Source organism: Triticum aestivum, chromosome 3D, assembly GCF_018294505.1.
Source record: "Triticum aestivum cultivar Chinese Spring chromosome 3D, IWGSC CS RefSeq v2.1, whole genome shotgun sequence".
NCBI classification, from domain to species: Eukaryota; Viridiplantae; Streptophyta; class Magnoliopsida; order Poales; family Poaceae; genus Triticum; species Triticum aestivum.
In genome coordinates this window covers 419,623,074-419,648,356 of record NC_057802.1, presented here as the reverse complement: position 1 = coordinate 419,648,356, position 25,283 = coordinate 419,623,074, and the positions used below count along the sequence as shown (strand labels likewise).

Here is a 25,283-nt window from a genome sequence, read left to right as displayed (position 1 = left end):
GCCGCCCACTTTTGCACAATTCCTCTTTTCTCTCCCACCACGAACCCTAGCCGCCGTCCCTCGCGGTGGCGTGATGCCGTGAGCCGTCAGCCATGACCGAGGAGCGCCGCGTGCCTCTGACCGATGAGCGACGAGGACCGGCGACCTGAGCTGCTGCCCTGACCGGTGACGACGAGCCGACCACCATCCACGACCACTGTGCCCCTTGCGTCGTGCCGCCAAGCCCGACCCTCTTTCGTCGCTCCACTGCCAGTGACGGGGACATCCGCCGACAGTGCTCCATCTCCTGGCTGCTGCAGTTCGTCACCACCTCTCGTCCTCTTCGAGGTTGGTGCTGGGTCGTCGCCTGCTGTTCTTCCGGTGTTGTACCTTGCAGCTGAATCCTGAAGGCGAGCAAGATACTTCATCTCTCTATGTGCATATGTGATGTCTAGATTGTCATTCTTTTATGTGAATCAATTATATTGTTCAAGTTCTGTGATGTTCAAATTAAGGTTGATATAGTGGCTTGCCTTTTTTTGGCTTGTATATATTCACGACAGATTCGTGCCATGCTGCTTTATGTACTAACTAGGCTATAAGTAGTATCTTTTTGTTAGTTTGTATGTTCCTGTGTACCATTAGATGAAGAAATGGTTCAGTAACGAGTAACCTGTTTTTTGTAGATGCTTTCTATACTGGAATCTGAACATGATGAGGGATTGAAGGACAAAGATGATGCATTTATGAGTGTAGATGCAGAGGTAGATGCAGAAGCAGATGCAGAAGCAGCGGCTGCAGAAGCAGGAGACGAATCATTCTTACGTAGCATCATTGAAGATGAAGATGCCGAAGCAAAAGTTGGTGAAGGTGCCAATCCAGAAGCTGCTCAAGATGACAAGCCAAAAGGACGGAAGCAAATGGCGTCAAGATCACAAATCTGGGAGCATTTTACCAAAGTTTTTGATGACAAGGGGTTAGTAAAGGAAGGAAAATGCAAGTATTGTGACCGACCAATTCAAGCTACTACATCAATCAATGGAACAACAGCAATGCGCAGGCACTTTGGTACATGCAAGCGCAGTCCGAATAAGAAAATGGATCCAAATCAGACCACTTTGCAAGCAACTCCAGGAGATGGCATTAATACTTGGAGATATGATGCAGAAAAAGTTAGGAAGGCATTTGCTGTGATGGTCATAGAGGATGAACTGCCTTTTGCATTTGGTGAGAAATCTGGATTCAGAAAGTTCATTTCAGTCGCTTGCCCCCGCTTTAGTCCACCATCAAGAAGAACTTGTACTAGGGACACTGTCAAAATCTATCTAGATGAGAAATGCAAGTTGAAAAAGTTTTTCAAAGAGAATTGTGGAAGTGTGTGTGTAACCACTGATTGTTGGACTTCTCAGCAGCAAGATGGCTATATGGTAGTGACTGCACACTTCATTGATGAAGAGTGGAAGTATCATAAGAAGATTATTAATTTCATTATGGTGAAGGGCCACAAAGGGAAGGATCTTGGGAAGAACTTGCAGAGATGTTTGATGGAATGGGGGCTAGAGAGAGTTATGACAGTCACCGTGGATAATGCAAGCAATAATGATGGCTGCATTGTTCACTTGAGAAAGTGCATGGTTGAGGCCAAAACTAGCATAGCTGCTGGAAAGTTTTTGCATATGAGATGTGCGGCACATATTGTCAACCTTATTGTACAAGATGGCCTAAAAGAAGTTGAACTTTCAATCAAACGTGTCCGAGCTGCTGTGCGATACATCAAGAATGGGACTTCTCGGTTGGTAAAATTCAAAGAGCTAGCATTGGAAGAAAAAGTTAAGAGCAAAGCATTCTTGAACCTAGATGTATGCACTCGGTGGAACTCAACTTACATAATGTTGAAGGCTGCCATCACCTACGCGAAGGTGTTTACAAGGTACTGTGAGGATGACCCATTGTATGCGTTGGACTTGTCTGAAGAAAAAGGAGGATTTGGGTATCCAGATGAAATGGATTGGGAAAATGCTAGGAAAATGGCTGCCTTTCTTGCTCATTTTTATGATCTTACTGTTCGTGTGTCATCCTCACTTCATGTCACTTCCAACAACTTTCTTTTCGAGGTTGGCAATATACACATATTGGTTCAAAATTGGATGAGCAGTACAGATCCTTTGCAAAAAGCTATGGCAGAGAGGATGAAAGAAAAGTTTGACAAATACTGGGGGTCTTGGCATGAGAATGAAAAGGTGAAGGATAAGGGTCCTATTGTAAATGAAAGAGGGAAAGGGAAGAAGAAGGAGAAGGAGGAGAAGGAGAAGGAAAATCTCAACTTGCTCATTTTTATTGCTGCAGCTCTTGATCCAAGGTATAAGCTTTCTGATTTCACTAGGCTCACTACTTTGGAAATATTTGGTGTTGAGTCTGGAGAGAAGGTGTGGTATGCTGTCAACAAATGTGTTCGCGAGTTGTTTGAAGAATACCGAGTAAGATTGACTACACCAGAACCAACAACACCAGCCATTAGCCAAGTAACAATAGAAGGAGGAGGAGCAAGTATGATGAAGGAACTAATTGCAAGTAGGTTGAGGCAAAATAATAGTGGAGGAAGTGCAAGTAGTAAATCTGAGCTTGAAAAATACCTTGCTGAAGACTCTGAAGACCCTGACAAAAAAATTGACATCCTAGGATGGTGGAAAGAGAATTCATCTAGGTTTCCAATCTTGGCAAATATGGCTCGTGATATTCTTGCTATCCCCATTACAACTGTGGCTTCTGAGTCTGCCTTTAGCACAAGTGGACGCATACTTGATGACTTTAGGACATCTCTAACTCCGTTTATGGTGCAAGCTTTAGTTTGTACGCAAGACTGGCTGAGAAGGTCAACAGATCCGGTCGACATCAAGGAGAACTTGGAAGAATTAGAAGTGCTAGAAAAAGGTAAAAAAATCAGCCAACTTGTCAATACATTTGTTTTTTTATTGTAGAGATATTAATATGCATGACATGCATCAGTACCAAACCAATGTATGGAGAACTTTATATGCATGACTTGACAAACTTCTTCATTAACTAGACCTAGCTAGTAGATCTCAACAAAATCACATTGCATTTGTCACTATCAGTATATCACCATAGCTAGCAGATTATGAAATTTGATTGAATACTTGACTTGTTGTAGAGTTGATTGAAGAATTTGGTGACAAGGTGAAGGGAAAGCGCAAGTTCAATGGTGGTGTTGTTGCTTCTTCCATGGCCAAGTCAAACAAGTGTGCAAGTCGACCAACAAAGTGACATCCACGTCTACTCATGGCTGAACTAAAATCATGTTGAATGTATGTTGTTTTAGTTATCATCTTTTGCTTTTGATTTGTGACTTGAGACTTGAGAATTGAGAACTGAGAGTGAGAGTGTGAGACCTTAATGTTTGTTGTTTGCTGCTGAATTGAAAGCATGTACTAAACTTGATTTGTTTCATGTCAAGTTCTATGTTGTCAAGTACTAAGTGGTGATGGTGTTTGCTGCTTGTCGACTTCATGGGCTGATCCGCTGATGTTACTGGATCTTCTTACTTTCTGGTGTCAAATATAAATGAGTATGCATGCATGGATCTTGTTGCTGGTGAAGTGGTGATTATATATAGTGCTAATTTTCTATGTAAAGATTTTCATATGGTGTACTGTATTCCATCCAGATTGCATACAAGTGTTACTTGTTTGAATTTTTCTTATGTACACATGCGCCAATTTACAGACATATGTTATCTCTATACACACAGCTTTCTGCACACATGTACCTCTTTACTCTATGTAATTTGTATACAATTGGTACTGGAAGTAACATAAATCTGGGTTCTAGCATTTAATTTGGTCTATTTGGTCAGGACTGAAGACCGAATAGTAAAGACCGAAGACCGAATAGTGAATAACCGAAAAGACCGAAATTATATCGGTCTTCAATTATGGGAGACCGAAATTTTGGAAGACCGAAAAGACCGGACCGAACAAACCGAAAAGACCGAACGCCCGGGGCTACGTATCATCACGGAAGTGTATTTTTTTAGTGACATATGGTCTTCCAATGCCCTTCCAGTAAACAATGTGGGTCCATCCTTGGGATCACATGGCAAGACACTGGATCCAGACTTCAATGGATTAGTCACGCAGCAAAAAATCAGAACAAACCCATGTTCATGGAAATATTCCTACAGGCAGCTTGGAGTATCTGGAAAGAGAGGAATAACAAGCACTTCAGAAACATCGCCCCCACTTTGCTCTCCTGGCTTGAGCGTTTTAAGCATGATTTTAGCCTCCTCTAGCATAGAACTAAGACTGATAAGAGAGACTTTATTCTCTCCTTTGTACAAAACTTTGAACCTCCTTGACTCTTCCACCATAATAAAGTAGCTGCTAATCCCTCCCAAAGTGGAGGATAAGCACCCTGTAACTGCACCATGTACATTGTATTCTATTTTTGAGTAATACAAACACAGTGGGAGCCTCTCCCACTGTCTGGTCTCTCAAAAAAAACTCCATGCAATTCGTTTGAATCAAAAAGGTTGGTTCTTATAAAATTTATTTGAATCTAAGATGACACTGTGTGGATGACTAGCTCAAAGCAGCCTAAACACCTTCAAGAAACAGCATGTCCTGGAACTACAGATAGCGATCATGCATGTGGGAGGCAATGTTATTTTCCTGGAACAAAAGATGGTTGATACGTCTCCAACGTATCTATAATTCATGAAGTATTCATGCTATTATATTATCTGTTTTGGATGTTTATGGGCTTTACTAAACACTTCTATATTATTTTTGGGACTAACCTATTAACCGGAGGCCCGGCCCAAATTGCTGTTTTCTTGCCTATTTCAGTGTTTCGAAGAAAAGGAATATCAAACGGAGTCCAAACGGAATGAAACCTTCGGGAGAGTTATTTTTGGAACGGAAGCGATCCAGGAGACTTGGAGTAGACGTCAGGGAAGCTTCGAGGTGGCCACGAGGCAGGGAGGCATGCCTGCCCCCCTGGGCGCGCCCCCCACCCTCGTGGCTCCCCTGACCGACTTCTTTCCCCTATATATATCCATATACCCTAAAAACATCGAGGAACAGAATAGATCGGGAGTTCCGCCGCCGCAAGCCTCTGTAGCCACCAAAAACCTATCGGGACCCTGTTACGGCACCCTGCCAGAGGGGGGATCCCTCACCGGGGGCCATCTTCATCATCCCGGCGCTCTCCATGACGAGGAGGGAGTAGTTCACCCTCGGGGCTGAGGGTATGTACCAGTAGCTATGTGTTTGATCTCTCTCTCTCTTGTTCTTGAGATGGTATGATCTTGATGTATCACGAGCTTTGCTATTATAGTTGGATCTTATGATGTTTCTCCCCCTCTCCTCTCTTGTAATGGATTGATTTTTCCCTTTGAAGTGATCTTATCGAATTGAGTCTTTAAGGATTTGAGAACACTTGATGTATGTCTTGCATGTGCTTATCTGTGGTGACAATGGGATATCACGTGATTCACTTGATGTATTTCTTGGTGATCAACTTGCGGGTTCAGTGACCTTGTGAACTTATGCATAGGGGTTGGCACACGTTTTCGTCTTGACTCTCCAGTAGAAACTTTGGGGCACTCTTTGGAGTTCTTTGTGTTGGTTGAATAGATGAATCTGAGATTGTGTGATGCATATCGTATAATCAAACCCACAGATACTTGAGGTGACATTGGATTATCTAGGTGACATTAGGGTTTTGGTTGATTTGCGTCTTAAGGTGTTATTCTAGTACGAACTCTATGATAGGTCGATCCGAAAGAATAACTTTGAGGTGGTTTCGTACCCTACAATAATCTCTTCGTTTGTTCTCCGCTATTAGTGACTTTGGAGTGACTCTTTGTTGCATGTTGAGGGATAGTTATATGATCCAATTATGTTATTATTGTTGAGAGAACTTGCACTAGTGAAAGTATGAACCCTAGTCCTTGTTTCCTAGCATTGCAATACCGTTTACACTCACTTTTACCACTTGTTACCTTGCTATTTTTATATTTTCAGATTAGAAAAACCTATATCTACCATCCATAGTGCACTTGTATCACCATCTCTTCGCCGAACTAGTGCACCTATACAATTTACCATTGTATTGGGTGTGTTGGGAACACAAGAGACTCTTTGTTATTTGGTTGCAGGGTTGCTTGAGAGAGACCATCTTCTACGCCTCCCACGGATTGATAAACCTTAGGTCATCCACTTGAGGGAAATTTTCTACTGTCCTACAAACCTCTGCACTTGGAGGCCCAACAACGTCTACAAGAAGAAGGTTGCGTAGTAGACATCAAGCAGTTTCTGGCGCCGTTGCCGGGGAGGTTAGTGCTTGAAGGTATATCTTTAGATCTTGCAATCGAATCTTTTAGTTTCTTGTTTTATCACTAGTTTAATTTATAAAAGAAAACTACAAAAAAAATGGAATTGAGGGTGCCTCATATGCTTCATCTTTTTAATGTCTTTCGTGAAAATAAGGATTCCGATAATTGTGCTCAATTGCTAGAGGAAGAATGCATTAGAATGTTTGGCACTAAATATTTGAATGATTAGCATGATTTCAATGTTGCTAGTATGAATTCCTTGAATACCCATGATGCTAATGACATGCAAAGCCACAAGCTTGGGGAAGCTATGTTTGATGAAGATGATATTTTTTGTCCCCCAAGTTTTGATGAGCAAATTTATTGTGATGATAGCATGCCTCCTATTTATGATGATTATATTGATGAAAGTGGGTTTGGAAGAGTGTCAACTTTAGGAAGTAATGATCCCACTATTTTGGAGGGTGTTGAATCTTATTGATAATTATGAAAGTGGATTTGGAGAGGCCATGACTTTATTTAGTGATGAATCCATTATTTCGGAAGAGGTTCCAATTGGTTATGAGAACAAAGTTGCTATCTATGATGATTATTGTGATGACTTGTATGCTATTAAAAATAATGATAACCATGAAACTTGTCATCATGATTTTCAATTGGATTATGCCTCACATGATAATTATTTTGTTGAGTTTGCTCCCACTACTATTCCCAATGAGAAGAATTTTGCTTATGTAGAGAGTAGTAAATTTTCTATACTTGTAGATCATGAAAAGAATGCTTTAGGTGCTGGTTATATTGTTGAATTCATTCATGATGCTACTGAAAATTATTATGAGGGAGGAACATATGCTTGTAGGAATTGCAATAATATCAAGTTTCCTCTCTATGTGCTTAAAATTTTAAAGTTATGCTTGTTTTGCCTTCCTATGCTAGTTGATTATTGTTCCCATAAGTTGTTTGCTCACAAAATCCCTATGCATAGGAAGTGGGTTAGACTTAAATGTGCTAGTCATATTTTTCATGATGCTCTCTTTATGTTTCTATTCTTATCTTTTATGTGAGCATCAATGAAATCATCATGCCTAGCTAGGGGCGTTAAACGTTAGCGCTTGTTGGGAGGCAACCCAATTTTATTTTAGTTCTTTGCCTTTTGCTCCTGCTTAGTAATAAATAATCCATCTAGCCTCTGGTTAGATGCGGTTTTATGTTTTAATTAGTGTTTGTGCCAAGTAGAACCTTTGGGAAGACTTGGGTGAAGTCTTTATGATCATGCTGTAAAAAACAGAAACTTTAGCGCTCACAAGATTAGCTGCCATTTTTTACTGGATAGCGATTTTAAGTTTATTCTTTTTGCAGATGATTAATAGACAAATTCCTCAGGTCTACCAATTTATTTCAGAATTTTTAGAGTTCCAGAAGTATACGTTTGATACAGATTACTACATACTGTTCTGTTTTTGATAGATTCTGTTTTCTATGTGTTGTTTGCTTATTTTGATGAATCTATGAGTAGTATAGGAGGGTATGAACCATAGATAAGTTGGAATACAGTAGATATTACACCAACATGAATTTAGAGCGAGTTAACAACAGTACCTAAGTGGTGGTTTTATTTTCTTATACTAACGGAGCTTACGAGTTTTCTGTTGAGTTTTGTGTTGTGAAGTTTTCAAGTTTTGGGTAAAGATTCGATGAACTATGAAATAAGGAGTGGCAAGAGCCTAATCTTGGGGATACCCAAGGCACCCCAAGGCAATATTCAAGGATGACCAAGAGCCTAAGCTTGGGGATGCCCCGGAAGGCATCCCCTCTTTCGTCTTCGTTCATCGGTAACTTTACTTGGAGCTATATTTTTATTCACCACATGATATGTTTTTTGCTTGGAGCATCAATTTATTCTGTTAGGATTTGCTTGCTTTCATTTAGAATTATGTTTTGCATCTTTTATTTCAATAAAAGTGGCATTGATAGCCTTTACTATGCTTATTTTACAAGTCTACATGTTGCTGTTTGAAAACAGAAAGTTTACCGCTGTTGCAAAAATTCCCTAGAAAAGTCAGAATGTGATAAAACGTTGAAACCTTTGCATAATAATCTCTGATAAATTTACTACAGTGGGAATTTTCTTTCATAATTTTTGGAGCTAGGGAAGTATGGATCTTGCTGCATTCTTTACAGACTGTCCTGTTTAGGCAGATTGATTTATGTTTGCATATGTTTGCTTCTTTAATGATTATATTTGAGGATAGGACTATTAAATATGCAGAGGCATTTAGTATGCAATGTTGAATAATAATTTTAGCGATTTGCTAGAGTATGATAAGGTTTTTGCATTGGTTTATACTAACTTACCTCACGAGTCCTTGTTGAGTTTTGTGTGGATGAAGCTTTTGAGATTTAGGAAGACCGTGATATGAGAGGAATTAATGAGACACAAAAGCTCAAGCTTGGGGATGCCCAAGGCATCCCAAGATAATATTTCAAGAAGTCTCAAGCGTCTAAGCTTGGGGATGCCCCGGTTGGCTTCCCACCTTTCTTCTTCGACAACTATCGGTTAGTATCAGTTGATCCTAAGTTTTTGCTTCTTCACGTGATGTTTGCTATTCTTAGAATGTCATTTTATTTTGTTTTGCTTGTTGTTTGAATAAAATATCAAGATCTGAAATTCTTAAATGAGAGAGAGTCTTCACATAGCTACATAATTATTTAACTACTCATTGATCTTCACTTATATCTTTTTGGAGTAGTTTGTCATTTACTCGTGTGCTTCACTTATATCCTATGAGTAAATAGTTGAATGAGCGAATATCATAAATCTGAAATTATATATGTTTTATATGCTTATCCCATGGGGAGTAATGACTTCACATATAAGAAGTAGAGGTGGTAAATTTATTGAAGGTTAGCAAACATTGTATTGGTCACTTGAACAATTCATGAAAGAATATTGAGGGAAGAGAGATTTCACATATAAATATACTATCTTGGACACCTTTTATAATTGTGAGCACTCATTAAAATATGACATGCTAAAAGGTTGATGTTGGACAAGGAAGACAACGTAATGGGTTATGTTTTCTTATATCCGAAATAAAGTATATTGTCATGGATCATTCAACATGCTGAGCTTGCCTTTATCCCTCATGCTAGCCAATTCTTTGCACCAAGTAGAGATACTACTTGTGCTTCCAAACATCCCTTAAACCAGTATTGCCATGAGAGTCCACCATACCTACCTATGGATTGACTAAGATCCTTCAAGTAAGTTGTCGTCGGTGCATGCAATAAAAATTGCTCTCTAAATATGTATGATCTATTAGTGTGGATAAAATAAGCTGTATACGATCTTGTGATGTGGAAGCAATAAAAGCGACAGACTGCATAATAAAGGTCCCTATCACAAGTGGAAATATAAAGTGACGTTCTTTCGCATTAAGATTTTGTGCATCCAACTATAAAAGCACATGACAACCTCTGCTTCCCTCTGCGAAGGGCCTATCTTTTATTCTTGTCCTATACCTTATGCAAGAGTCATGGTGATCTTCACCTTTCCTTTTTACATTTTATCCTTTGGCAAGCACATTGTGTTGGAAAGATCCTGATATATATATATATATATATATATATATATATATCCAATTGGATGTAAGGCATCATGAACTATTATTGTTGACATTACCCTTGAGGTAAAAGGTTGGGAGGAGAATCTATAAGCCCCTATCTTTCTCTGTGTCTGATTAAAACTTTGAACCCATAAATATCGCGTGAGTGTTAGCAATTGTGAAAGACTAAATGATAGTTGAGTATGTGAAGTTTGCTGAATCAAAGCTCTGACATAGACTCTTCCTGAAAATAAGATGAATTGTAATTGTTTAATGACTAATAACACAGTTTGTTAGTTTTCAAGAAAGTTTATGATCTATACTTTAACATGTGAATAGTTTGTTACTTGATCATGAAAGGATTTATGGGATGAGCAACTGTTATGACAAATGATGATGCTAGAAAAGGTGATTGAAATTATCATTGATCAAACTTGTGCACCTGCTAGCATTCACACTTCATAAATTATTTCTTTTATCATTTACCTACTCGAGGACGAGCAAATTAAGCTTGGGGATGCTGATACGTCTCCAACATATCTATAATTTATGAAGTATTCATGCTATTATATTATCTGTTTTGGATGTTTATGGGATTTACTAAACACTTTTATATTATATTTGGGACTAACCTATTAACCGGAGGCCCAGCCCAAATTGTTGTTTTCTTGCCTATTTCAGTGTTTCAAAGAAAAGGAATATCAAACGGAGTCCAAACGGAATGAAACCTTCGGGAGAGTTACTTTTTGAATGGAAGCAATCCAGGAGACTTGGAGTAGACGTCAGGGAAGCTTCGAGGTGGCCACGAGGCAGGGAGGCGTGCCTGCCCCCCTGGGCGCGCCCCCCACCCTCGTGGCTCCCCTGACTGACTTCTTTCGCCTATATATATCCATATACCCTAAAAATATCGAGGAACAGAATAGATCGGGAGTTCCGCCGCCGCAAGCCTCTGTAGCCACCAAACACCAATCGGGACCCTGTTCCGGCACCCTGCCGGAGGGGGGAACCCTCACTGGTGGCCATCTTCATCATCCCGGCGCTCTCCATGACGAGGAGGGAGTAGTTCACCCTCGGGGCTGAGGGTATGTACCAGCAGCTATGTGTTTGATCTCTCTCTCTCTCTCTCGTGTTCTTGAGATGGTACGATCTTGATGTATCGCGAGCTTTGCTATTATAGTTGGATCTTATGATGTTTCTCCCCCTCTACTCTCTTGTAATGGATTGAGTTTTCCCTTTGAAGTGATCTTATCGGATTGAGTCTTTAAGGATTTGAGAACACTTGATGTATGTCTTGCATGTGCTTATCTGTGGTGACAATGGGATATCACGTGATTCACTTGATGTATGTTTTGGTGATCAACTTGCGGGTTCAGTGACCTTGTGAACTTATGCATAGGGGTTGGCACACGTTTTCGTCTTGACTCTCCAGTAGAAACTTTGGGGCACTCTTCGAAGTTCTTTGTGTTGGTTGAATAGATGAATCTGAGATTGTGTGATGCATATCGTATAATCAAACACACAGATACTTGAGGTGAAATTGGAGTATGTAGGTGACATTAGGAATTTGGTTGATTTGTGTCTTAAGGTGTTATTCTAGTACGAACTCTATGATAGTTCGATCCGAAAGAATAAATTTGAGGTGGTTTCGTACCCTAAAATAATCTCTTCGTTTGTTCTCCGCTATTAGTGACTTTGGAGTGACTCTTTGTTGCATGTTGAGGGATAGTTATATGATCCAATTATATTATTATTGTTGAGAGAACTTGCACTAGTGAAAGTATGAACCCTAGGCCTTGTTTCTTAGCATTGCAATACCGTTTACGCTCACTTTTACCACTTGTTACCTTGCTGTTTTTATATTTTCAGATTACAAAAACCTATATCTGCCATCCATATTGCACTTGTATCACCATCTCTTCGCCGAACTAGTGCACCTATACAATTTACCATTGTATTGGGTGTGTCGGGACACAAGAGACTCTTTGTTATTTGGTTGCAGGGTTGCTTGAGAGAGACCATCTTCATCCTACGCCTCCCACGGATTGATAAACCTTAGGTCATCCACTTGAGGGAAATTTGCTACTGTCCTACAAACCTCTACACTTGGAGGCCCAATAACATCTACAAGAAGAAGGTTGCGTAGTAGACATCAATGGTATTTACCTAGAGAAACCCAGCTGCAGTGATGTGAAGTGATGGTGAGTTTTAGATGTAGCCGGTCCTGGACAGTCCTTGTGGAGAAGGGGATTTTTATCTCAGATGATACCACTACTAGGAAAATGCTTATACATAGAATTTTGGCAGTAGCGCCTGTTTGGGCACCCACGCTACTGGTATTTACCAGTAGCGCCGGCCAAAACGGGCGCTACTGCTACTGAGTAGCAGCAGCGCTACTTGGAGCGGGCCGCGCTGCTGTTTAGCGGGCCGCCGGGGCCAAAGGGCAGGCCACTTAGCTGTAGCGTGTGTTTTGCGCCAACGCTACAGCTAGTGGGCTTAGCAGTAGCGCTAGCCCATTGCCCGCGCTGCTGTTAAGCCCACTCCCTCTCCCGCGCGCGCCCCCGGCCCGGCCTCATCTCACTCAGCTCACTCACACTCCACACTCCTCCCTCAATCCCCCGCGCGCTACCGTCGACCCCCGCATGCTGCCGTCCCCCGCGCCGGCCCTCCTCCCTGCTTCGGCCGCCCTCGCCCGCGCCGGCCCTCCTCCCTGCCGGCCGCCCTCCCCATCGTCGGCCTCCTCCCCCGCCGGCCGCCCCGGCCCCCGCGCCAGCTCTCCTCCCGCACCGGCCCTCCTCCACCGAGATATACTCCTCACTCCTTCCTCCTCCTCCCTCCCTCCCTAGTTATAGTTATTAGAGTAGTTATTTTGAATCCTATGTAGTTGAAAAAATGTAGGTTATTAGAATAATGTAGGTTATGATCGAACCCTAGCTAGGACAGATTAGGTATGAACCCTAGTTAATTCGTATGAACCCTAGGTTTTTGAATTTAGCTAGGTTTTAAAGTTAGGACAGAAATTTAGCTAGGTTTTTAATTAGGTGTAGTTAATAGAATTTAGGTGTTTTAAGTGTATTTAAAAGAATTTTAGGTGTTTTAGTTGTTTTAGGTGTAGTTAACAGAATTTTAGGTGTTTTAGTTGCTTTAGGTGTAGTTAACAGAATTCTAGGTATTTTTTTAGTTAAAGCAATTGTTGTTATTTTTTTTAGTTAAAGCAATTTTTCCTGTTATATGCAAATTTGCAGTGGACATGTCATATTTTGAACATGTCACATTTTGGACATGTCAAATTTTTCCGAGTGGCCTATGTTTTGCCAGAAATGTCGATTTGTTTACGTTCTGGCAAATTTCACGCGCTCGATATGTCATGTTTTTAGCAAAGGTCATGCCAAATTTTGCTAAGTGTTTATTAATTTTGTTTTCATAATTAAGCATTTTGTTCTCGACGTCGACGATGCCTATCCCGCATCCTCGTCGTCGACTCGGCGGAGGACTCCTGGTTGAGCCGAGTGGCCATGTCCGGGACTGGGCTCCGCCAGGCTGGTACTGGGTTGTGCTACCTTCTGGTGAGCGCAGCTTAGTGAGGAGCCAGCCCGTCGTTGACACGGAGCTTCTTTGGTGGCGGTCACTGTCGGTGTCAAAACCGGCGGATCTCGGGTAGGGGGTCCCGAACTGTGCGTCTAAGGCGGATGGTAACAGGAGGCAGGGGACACAATGTTTACCCAGGTTCGGGCCCTCTCGATGGAGGTAATACCCTACTTCCTGCTTGATTGATCTTGATGATATGAGTATTACAAGAGTTGATCTACCACGAGATCGTAGAGGCTAAGCCCTAGAAGGTAGCCTATGATTATGATTGTTGTTGTCCTACGGACTAAACCCTCCAGTTTATATAGACACCGGAGGGGGCTAGGGTTACACATAGTCGGTTACAAGGGAGGAGATCTATATATCCGAATTGCCAAGCTTGCCTTCCACGCCAAGGAGAGTCCTACCCGGACACGGGACGAAGTCTTCAATCTTGTATCTTCATAGTCCAATAGTCCGGCCAAAGTATATAGTCCGGCTGTCCGAGGACCCCCTAATCCAGGACTCCCTCAGTAGCCCCTGAACCAGGCTTCAATGACGATGAGTCCGGCGTGCAGATTGTCTTCGGCATTGCAAGGCGAGTTCTTCTCCAAATTCTGAGTACCTGACGAGTAGTGTCCGGCTTCCCATGAATGTTGCACTCCTTGGCTTCTGCGCCTAATAATGGCTATCCTCCACGTGTCGAGCGAATGCGAGAAGTCGGGGCATTTTTACACTTGATACCCTAACCATGTGAGTAAATCGTCTATTTAAAGGGCCGGGGATCCTCAGATCCAGATCACACCATTCTCCCTCAGCGAGTATCCATCGGAGCGCGCCCGGAAAAATCCGTCCCATCATGACCGGCCATCGCAGCTCCTCCTCTCGCTCCCATCGCCTTCAACCAGGCAATTGGAAGAAGTGTTCTGTCTCCCACAGACAGTTAGTAGAGTTACAGACCCAGGGGTTTCTCCCTCCTGCGTATATGGTCCCTATCCGAGCCGGACTAGCCACTTACAATGGTGGGGAGCAAGCGGAGAGCTTTCCCAACCCATCCATGGGGGAGCGGGTATGCCTTGTCCCTTACTTATTGAGGGGACTTGGATTTCCAATCCATCCGTTCCTCCGCGGGCTACTGGAGTTCTACGGCCTCCAGCTGCATAACTTTACTCACGCCTCCATATTACACATCGCTGGCTACGTCGCCCTTTGCGAGCTGTTTTTGGGCTGCGAAGCTCATTTCGAGCTATGGAAGAGGCTATTCTGCCTCGTACCCCGTACACAGGAGGGGTCAATATATCAAGTGGGCGGAGCCGAGATATGGCGCATCGCCGGGACCAGATACTTGTCCGGTACTCCAAAGAAGACATCCGAAGACTGGCCTTGGGAGTGGTTTTATATGGAGGACGTCCCCCTTCCAGACCCTATTCGGATGGGCCTTCCTGAGTTCGACAACGCCCCTTTGAAGAAACGCCGCAGCTGGCGCCCTCGGAGCCCCCAGGAGGAAGATAACGGATAAGTCCTTTACCTGATGGGCCGGATAAAAACGCTGGCCAAATCAGGATTGACAATAATCGAGGTTATGTCAATATGCATAATGCGGGGGGTGCAACCACTTCAATATCGGGGACAACCCATGTGGCACTTCAATGGAGAAGACGATGCCACCCGCTGCGGTCGTAAGGGACCGGACTCCATCGCTGCTCTAGCGAAAATACTGTCCGATTTATATAAAGGAGAGGAAGAGGAGTTCATCCGCATTAAGCCACGGGATGGATTCTCCATGTACAAACCCCCAAACTGGGTGAGCCGCTACTTTTACTCCGAAACTGCCCGCATTCTTCGTCATAAGTATTTACCTTGCTATTTCATAGCAGGAACTGCGAAAAGCTGTGAGGGAGGTCCACAACCCGCCTCCACAACCAGAGGACCCTGACCGGGCCCTCGACCCCGGACTCGAAGAAGATCCGGACACATTTGTGGAGCTCATCGACAGGACGTTCTAACAATTAAGCTGCGATGGTGCCTTGGTGGCCATCATAGCTGATTATCCTGGACTACTCCCTGCATCGCATGTAAGTAAAACCGGAGTCATAACTTCCGAGAAGGATCCCTTTTTTGCACTTCACCTACCGCACACATATGGTGTCTTACAGGGAAGGTCCTCGGGACGCCATGCCGAACCCGCAATGACTCACCAACAAGGGGCACCGAAACCGGGTAGGCTTAAAAGGAAGGCGGTCAGGACTGAGACGCCGTTGCGGAGGTATGAAAAAAGAACCCCGCTCCGTGGTTGTCGTCTTTTAAAATAACGTCTGTGTTTCCTAGCAGGAAAAACGCTCGCCGGACCATATCCGGAGAGCCTGCCGGCCACGCCTCCACCAGCCGGGCTCCCAAGCCGGACTTAGAGGCAGACGCTAACGTGGGGCCAACACCGGATGTTCCTCCTACAGAGGATGCGGATAGGCTGTCCGCTATGAATTCCGAAGTGGAGAGTGCCATGAATCACAGGCGTCGCCAGGCCATACTCCGCGACGCTTGTTTCTCTCAAGAGGCGTTCGATGCCTTCAACACAGGAGACGCGTACATCCGAGCTGCTCGAAATGGTCTTGCCAGAGCCATGGGCCAGTATGTAAAGGATATACGGGTAAGAAAATCTAATAATTATGTATATCAGTAGCCCCTGAGACTTGAAACAGTTGGCACAACTGATTTAAGGATCGTTGTTTTCGTAGGTTCTTACGGAGAAGAATACCCAGTTGTCTCGAGAGCTAGAGGAGTGCAAAGCCCAGCTACGGGCCGCAGTTGCCGCAGTGAAGGAGTCCGAGAAGGCCCCATCTGGTAACACTTGTTTCTATCGAAAAGAATGACATGTACCAGTTGGTATTCGGCATGCATGCAAATCTAACAATAGATTCTGCAGATGACCCCGGAGTGAATCCGGAGGTCGTACGAGGGGATTAGCAACATGCTCAACGACAGCTAAAGGCTGGCGAGCGCATGCTTACGCAGGTTAGGCGGGAGAAAAACGATCTCCAAGATGCCAATACCCAGCTGGGCGTTGAACTGAAAGATGTTCGAGCCCAGCTTTCTGACTCCATAAAGGAGAATAAGAGGCTTCGACGCAGCATTTTTAGTAAGTGCTTGAACGAACTTTTATAGAGTTCGGCGAAGAAACCGGCTAACAGAGTTATATCGGTAGGTATGCTGACGGGTCGTCCCGCGGAGGAGATGCCCGGGTCTGCGGGTGATCTTCTACCAGAGCTCTCACAACTGCACGAACAAGTACGGCAGGTGATGCAAGGCATTGCCCAAGCCTTGTGGCCATCGGACTCCCTGCCAGGAGGCATGGGGGAGCTTGTAGAGATGCTCAAGGGAGCGCGACAGCGCTTCCGATTATGGAAGATATCAGCCTACCGACAAGGTGCAAGGGAAGCCTGGGCCATGGTGAAGACGCGATATACCAAGGCTGACCCGAACCACATGGCCGAGGTCGGACCTGTGGGGTCTGATGGGAAAGAGATCCCCGTCAGTTTGGTGTATGACCAAGTGAAATTAGCCGCAAAGTATTCCCAACGGGATTGTAGGCTAGACATCCTGTTGGATGGTATAGAAGAAGAATTTAGTCAGTCTAAGTGACTGTGTACTTCCAGTGACATATATTGTCCCTAGCTGGATTGTAAATCATTTGTCATGGCGGACCTTTTCGCTTCGACCTCTGGACCCGACAGTCCGGAGTGTATCCGAATACCCGCTCAGTTATGTAAAAACCGGGGTACGCGTGGAAACCAGGCGTAGGGGTCATAAGTGCTTGAACAGACAAGTACCCAACTAGCTATGTTCTATTACATGGATAGTAAGAAACATCTTCTAGGGAGAATAGTTCCGTTAAGGGTTCCTTTCCCTGGGTACGCATGCATTAATGTGCATGTCCGAACTGTGAAAAAGGACGCAGGATATAAACATCTGGGGGCATGTATTACAATAAATAGAAGTCATCTTTTGTTCACTGACTGAATATTCCCTTAAGAACGCTAGCTTTCGGCTTCACCTAGTCTGAGGTACACATCCGGCTGACCCGGCAGTAAGAATCGCAGAGGTGCTCCCCTTATGCCCTAGCCGAATTAACTGGAACGTAGGGCATAAACACAAGAGCCAGGCAACCCAGCTTGGCCAAAACTTAAGTCATATCGATGCATATAATGGCGAAGAAAAGGTACATGTGGAAAGGTAACACATGTACGGGGGCATAAAGCCCGGAATTATATTAAGCTTTTGTATAAGAAGCCCACAGGTATAATGAGCGCGCGTGGCGCGTCAAGATTGTGTAGTCAAGACACATTTTAACCTTTTAAGGCTGTGAAGAAAAAGGGAAGAAAGAAAGAAAGAAAGAAAAGACAGATAACGGATATATAAAAAATTGACGAAGGTAAGGAGACGAAAACATAGTCCGGCACTAGGCGTAGAACCTTCGGAGTCTGGCTGCATTCCATGGGTTTGGCTCGAGTCGATTGTCTAATGCATCCCGCAGACAGTACGCTCCACCGGTCAGAACTTGGTCAATAACGAAGGGACCTTCCCATTTCGGCTTGAGCTTGTTTTTTCTTCTCCGGTAGGCGTAGAATGAGTTCGCCAATGTTATAAGTTTTGGCCCGTACTTCTCTGCTTTGATACCGTCGAGCCTGTTGCTGATAGAATGCGGAGCGGGCTTTTGCCATGTCACGCTCCTCCTCCAGGGCGTCCAAACTATCTTGCCGATCAAGCTCGGCTTCTTTCTCTTCGTACATGCGTACTCGAGGTGAGTCATGAATTATGTCGCAGGGCAGTACCGCCTCTGCGCCGTACACCATAAAGAACGGTGTGTATCCGGTAGTGCGATTCGGCGTGGTCCGCAGCCCCCATAGTACGGAGTCGAGCTCCTCGACCCAGTGAGTATCTGATTCCTTCAAGGATCGCACTAATCTGGGTTTAATGCCGCTCATGATAAGACCATTCGCTCGCTCGGCTTGACCGTTCGTTTGCGGGTGATAGACAGAGGCATAATCGAGCTTAATGCCCATGTTGCTGCACCAAGTTTTTACCTCGTCGGCTGTAAAGTTCGAGCCGTTATCGGTGATGATGCTGTGGGGGACGCCGTAACGGTGTACAACCCCGGATATGAAGTCTATCACTGGTCCGGACTCGGCCGTTTTAACTGGTTTGGCTTCTATCCATTTGGTGAATTTATCCACCATGACCAATAGGTATTTTTTCTTATGGCTTCCCCTTTTAAGGGGTCCGACCATATCAAGCCCTCAGACCGCAAAGGGCCAAGTAATGGGGATTGTTTGGAGAGCGGTAGGTGGCATATGGCTTTGTTTTGCAAAAAGCTGGCAACCGACGCAACGTTGAACGAGGTCATGTGCGTCTGCTCGGGCCGTCGGCCAGTAAAAACTTGTACGGAAGGCCTTGCTTACAAGGGCCCGAGCTGCGGCGTGGTGGCCGCCAAGTCCAGCATGAATTTCTGCCAAAAGTTGCCGTCCTTCCTCTTCGGAGATGCACCTTTGAAGTACTTCGGTAGCGCTTTTCTTATAAAGCTCTCCCTCGTGGACCTTGTAGGCTTTAGACCGCCGCACAATGCAACGTGCCTCGTTTGGGTCCTCAGGGAGTTCTTGCCTAGTTAGGTAGGCCAAGAAGGGTTCTGTCCACGGGGCGATGACAGCCATAATCACGTGGGCCGAAGGCGTTATTTCGGTGGCAGAGCCTCCGATTACGTCGGAGTGTTCGGTATCTGGTGTTGTGGCCAGGTCCGGACTGTTGTTGCCGGTCTCTCCTTCCCATACCACGGATGGCTTAAATAGCCTTTCCAAAAAGATATTAGGTGGGACAGGGTCGCGTTTAGCGCCGATGCGGGCGAGGATATCCGCCGCTTGATTGTTTTCTCGGACCACATGGTGGAATTCAAGCCCCTCGAACTGAGCTGACATTTTGAGGACGGCGTTGCGGTAAGCCGCCATTTTAGGGTCCTTGGCGTCAAAGTCTCCATTTATTTGAGATATTGCGAGGTTCGAATCCCCACGCACCTTTAGGCGTTGAATGCCCATGGATACTGTCATCCGGAGACCATGCAACATGGCCTCATATTCTGCTGCATTGTTGGAGTCTGTGTATAATATTTGGAGTACATATTGGACTGTATCTTCGGTGGGGGATGTCAGGACGACGCCTGCCCCCAGACCGGCCAGCATCTTAGAGCCGTCAAAGTGCATGATCCAATTGGAGTACGCGCTGTACTCTTTGAGTGGTACTTCAGAAGCCACCGTAATTAAACACTCTTGAAAGTAGTGTCATAATTTCCGGGATGCCATGAAGACCGCGTATGCTATCTTTTGATAATGTGGGTATCGTGATTTGCATGGAGTGAGGACAGTGGATACGTAGTATACAGGCTTTTGAAGTGGGAACTTATGTCCGTCCGTCTCTCGTTCGACGACGAGCACTGCGCTTACAACTTGGTGTGTTGCCGCTATATATAACAGCATTGGTTCGCCGACGTTTGACACGGCCAAGATTGGGTTGGTGGCCAAAACGGCTTTTATTTCTTCAATCCGGCCGTGGCCGCATCCGTCCACTCGAAGTGTTCGGTGCGTCGGAGAAGGCGATAGAGGGGTAGTGCCTTTTCTCCTAATCGGGAGATAAAGCGGCTTAAGGCAGCCACGCATCCAGTTAATTTCTGGATTTGCTTGAGGTCTGTTGGGATAGCCAACTGGGACAGAGCTCGGATTTTGGCCAGATTTGCTTCAATTCCTCTACTAGAGACGATGAAGCCCAAGAGCTTTCCGGCGGGCACGCCGAAAACGCATTTTTCCGGATTGAGCTTGATGTCATATGTTCGGAGATTGTCGAACGTGAGCCTAAAGTCGTCTATTAAGGATTCGACGTGTCTGGTTTTAATGACCACGTCGTCTACGTATGCCTCCACTGTTTTTCCAATTTGTGTTTCCAGATATGTCTGAATCATGCGTTGATAGGTTGCACCGGCGTTTTTGAGCCTGAAAGGCATGGTGTTAAAACAGAAGGGGCCGTATGGAGTGATAAATGCCGTTGCGGCTTGATCGGACTCCGCCATCTTAATTTGATGGTATCCGGAGTATGCATCGAGGAAACACAATGAGTCATGTCCTGCGGTAGCGTCGATAATTTGATCGATGTGGGGGAGGGGGAAGGGATCCTTGGGGCAAGCCTTGTTAAGGTCCTTGAAATCGACACATAGGCGCCAGGATTTGTCCTTCTTTGGTACCATCACCAGGTTTGCTAGCCAGTCCAGATGTTTTATTTCTCTAATGAATCCGGCCTCGAGTAACTTGGCTAGCTCTTCTCCCATGGCTTGTCGCTTAGGCTCAGAGAATCGCCGAAGAGTCTACTTGACCGGCTTGAACCCTTTTAGAATGTTAAGGCTATGCTCGGCCAGCCTGCGTGGGATTCCTGGCATGTCTGAAGGATGCCAGGCGAAGATGTCCCAATTCTCGCGCAAGAACTCCCGCAGTGCGGCGTCTAATGTGGGGTTTAACTGTGCCCCAATGGATGCTGTTTTTGTAGGGTCCGTTGGGTGGACCTGGAATTTGACTATTTCGTCTGTTGGTTTAAAAGAGGTGGGCTTGGGTCTTTTGTCGACTATCACGTCGTCCTTGTCCACTGTGGAGCGCAGCGCAGTTAGTTCTTCGGCCGCAAGGGCTTCGGATAACGCCTCGAGGGCTAGTGCGGCGGTTTTATTTTTGGCGCGGAGTGCTATGTCCGGATCACTAGCTAGAGTGATGATTCCATTGGGCCCGGGCATTTTGAGCTTCATGTACCCGTAATGGGGTATAGCTTGGAAGATCGTGAATGCCTCCCGCCCTAAAAGGGCGTGGTATCCGCTACTGAACGGGGCCACTTCGAATGTGATTTCTTCAGACCTATAATTCTCCGGCGTGCCGAATACCACATCTAGTGTGATTTTTCCCGCACATCGTGCCTCCCGACTAGGGATGATTCCTCTGAAGGTCGTGCTGCTTTGCTCAATGCGGCTCTTTTCTATTTCCATTTTTTGAAGAGTCTCCTCATAGATGAAGTTTAATCCGCTGCCACCGTCCATGAGCACTTTAGTAAGCCGGAAACCGTCCACAATTGGACTAAGGACCAAGGCGGCTGGTGCTCGGGTTGTTCGGAATTTAGGTTCCTCATTGGCATTGAAGGTTATAGCCGTATCGCTCCATGGATTTATTGCTGCCACGTGGCAGACTTTGGCAAGGCTGCGGAGTGCTCGCTTGCGCCTATTATTTGAGGCGAAGGTCTCGAAGACTGTTAATACTGTATTGTTATTTTTCAACGGGATGGTGCTCTGTTGTATTGTTGATGAGGATATCCTCGCCGCTCTTGGCCACCTGCCGGAGTATCCAACGTGCTCTAAGGCTATGTGTTGGCATGGTATCCGCTGTACTGTGAATTTTGCATGGCCCATTGAGCCATCCCTCCAATACGATTCCACGCCCTGTAGTGGGCTTTTGTTTCTTTGTAATTGGATCGGGTGACTTACGAGAGTACACCCTTTTAGTTCGGACGGGGGGTTTAGTGAGAGCCGGAGGATCCCAGAATTTTGTTTAGGTTTTCCAGGCGCTTTCCATCGCACAGTACTTCTGTACTATGGCCGCCAAGTCAGCAAAGTGTGCTATGTCACGGCGACTTATGGCGTTGAGGATTCCCTTGTCCGTGCAATTTTTGCAAAAGAATGAAATTGCGTCTTCCTCGCGACAGTCCTTGACCTTGCTCATTACAAGGAGGAATCTGGCCCAATAGTGATTTAGGTCCGAACCCTGACCCGATCTGAGACCCAGGGGCGGAGGAGTTTTCGAGCTTGGCAGTTCGGGCTCCGGGATGTTGCACAATAGATCTGGCCCGCTGTCTGATTCTAGGTTCAAAGCTTGGGCCATGTCCTCCCATAGACGGGTACCCGGCTTGGAGAGCTTGGGAATCCGGACATAGTTTGTCCTCAAGATAGAGGAAGAATCGCTGCGTTGCTCCTCCACCACCGCTATCTGATGGGTGACCGGCAGAGAGTTAATCTCCCTTTGGTCGGGTTTAAGCCTGATCCGATCATAGTCCGTAGCGACTCCCAGGGCGGCGATGCGATCCAAGAGCTCGTTCAAGGAAGAGAGCTCCATTGGATCCATCTGCTCGGCGAATCCCGAGCCGACGTGGAGGCTGTTTTTGATGACCCGAGAAGTCATCGTCGGCGCAACGGCCGAACGGGCGGTCATGACGAAGCCGCCTAGTCGGAGAGTTTGGCCTACAGCCAGGGCTCCCCCAGAGGTGATGTTGTCCTTGACAACAAGACGAGCCATCAAGCCTTATGGTGATGGCACAGTGGAACTCTGAATGAAAGCACCAATGTCGGTGTCAAAATCGGTGGATCTCGGGTAGGGGGTCCTGAACTGTGCGTCTAAGGCGGATGGTAACAGGAGGCGGGGGACACAATGTTTACCCAGGTTCGGGCCCTCTCGATGGAGGTAATACCCTACTTCCTGCTTGATTGATCTTGATGATATGAGTATTACAAGAGTTGATCTACCACGAGATCGTAGAGGCTAAGCCCTAGAAGCTAGCCTATGATTATGATTGTTGTTGTCCTACGGACTAAACCCTCCGGTTTATATAGACACCGGAGGGGGCTAGGGTTACACAGAGTCGGTTACAAGGGAGGAGATCTACAGATCCGAATTGCCAAGCTTGCCTTCCACGCCAAGGAGAGTCCTGCCCGGACACGGGACGAAGTCTTCAATCTTGTATCTTCATAGTCCAATAGTCCGGCCAAAGTATATAGTCCGGCTGTCTGAGGACCCCCTAATCCAGGACTCCCTCAGTCATGTGGGCCTGCATCGGTGGAGAGGCTTGAGTCCCCCGCACAGGTGGTACAGCACCGTGTCATGGAGGAGAACGCGCACGTCCAACGCTACTTGGTTGCGTTGGCGAACGGGCGGTTCTCCAATACCTGGCAGATTCTTTCGGGATCTCACCGGAGCTATGATCCGGTGATGGTTCCTTCTCTTTGGGTGTCCACCGCGGCCCACTAAACCTAGAGGAGCTATTATTCGAGATGTATTAGTGATATTATATGATGATCTTTGCTACAAACTACTATATATGTACTCGATGATGGATTATTAATTACCTATTAGTTATTTGCTTATTGAATGCAAAAGATGAGCGCGGTTTGTGCTACAAACTACTATATATGTATTCGATGATGGATTATATGATGATCTTTGCTACAAACTAGGTTCGATGATGATCTTTGCTACAAACTACTACAAACTACAATTTTTAGGTGTTTTAGTTGTCATATGATGATCTTTGCTACAAACTACTATATATGTATTCGATGATGGATTATTAATTACCTATTAGGAAATGTCTGACGACGAAAGGGAATTCGCTATGTGCGAGTACTGCGAAGATGAGCGCGGTCTGTGCAACAGGCCTCACCTGGTAGAAGGTCAGCACTTCAGCATCAAGCTCCAAGAGACCTTCGATGTTGAAACGGTACGCAACGACGACAAGTGTTTTTGTTATTTTTTGCATGACTTCTCTGCTTCTTCAACGTGTAATTTCCATCTTTTACAATTCGACTAGCTTATCCCATGCCATGCAAGACGCTATGTCTTGGAGAAGATGGGTTTTGAAGATCATAAAAGAATGGAGACAAACATAATTCAACTAAGGACCCAACATGGTTATGATTTTGCTGTAAATCTATACAATTCTGTGAACTCATCCAATTTTGGTTGCCTGAATTGGGAAGCCCTTTGCAAGGCGTATGATTTTCATGAGGGTATGCTTCTCACCTTCGATCTTGGTGATCCTGACATCGACGAAAATAATATGACCATTTGGGTCCTTGTTGACACGCTTCCAGTTCTACCGCTGTGTGAGTTTCTTAAACATATTTACCAAGTAATTTATATTGTTTATTTCAAAATATTTGACAGCTTATTTCCATTGACAGCTTATTTTCATTCTTCAAAAAATATACGGAAAATGGTAGACAGAACCTACTACTACAATGATGAAGCACAATTAACTTATAAGGAGCAAGATGGTCTTATCGCATTTTTTACTAATCTTGAGAATTACAATAGCTATTATCAAACTCCTCCACATTATGGTCAATACGTGCCACTAGTGCACGTGTTGAACTACGGTAACATCAATGGAGATATCATGGTAAGATTTTCTACTATTACGACATCCGTGCATCTTTTGCATAAATTCTTCTAAAACTAAACTACATTGCTAACTACAAAGTTATTACTATGTTTTTGAACAGAAAATCCCGATGGATTGTGTGCCTCATCTGATGTTGCCGAGAGGTCGCGTTAATGTTATGAGCTTACGGCCACCACGGCCAGGTCAGCCGCAGTATCCACATCACTCCTGTCCATACCGGATTTCTAAAAGCGAGGAAGCCATGATAATAAATGATTTCAAAAAATGTTTGAACCATCGTAGAGAGCTACTTGGAAGCAACATTGTGCGTAGGCCAAGACTTGGAGACAGGATGATCTCCGTTCTTTATTATGGAGAGTCAGTTTTCCTTAATGGAGAGTCAATGCCTATCTTGTTTTATGATATTTTATCTAAGAGAGGGTAGAGTAGGTCCTATGAGAGAAGTAGGTTGTAGCTAGAATGTGTTATTATGTGCTACGATGTGTTAGAGTTGATGATGATGATGAAGAGTTGTGATTATGACTAGTGACCAACTTGTT

The 25,283-nt window shown here is 44.9% G+C and overlaps 1 protein-coding gene across 1 annotated transcript; it reads left to right on the top strand.

Moving 5' to 3' along the window:
• Positions 1 to 665: 665 nt before the first annotated feature.
• On the top strand, positions 666 to 3,488 carry LOC123076340 (zinc finger BED domain-containing protein RICESLEEPER 2). The gene is made up of 2 exons (XM_044498640.1): positions 666 to 2,910; positions 3,152 to 3,488. Exons 1-2 carry the CDS (start codon positions 666 to 668, stop codon positions 3,262 to 3,264), a joined length of 2,358 nt encoding a protein of 785 aa, XP_044354575.1. The 3' UTR covers positions 3,265 to 3,488.
• Positions 3,489 to 25,283: the final 21,795 nt, after the last annotated feature.

What these genes read in the sequence shown, in the direction of transcription:
- LOC123076340 (XM_044498640.1), top strand. Translation starts at nt 666, where the DNA reads ATGCTTTCTATACTGGAATCTGAACATGATGAGGGATTGAAGGACAAA. An exon ending in ATTAGAAGTGCTAGAAAAAG is followed by an intron (nt 2,911 to 3,151) that starts GTAAAAAAATCA and finishes GACTTGTTGTAG; the next exon opens with AGTTGATTGAAGAATTTGGT.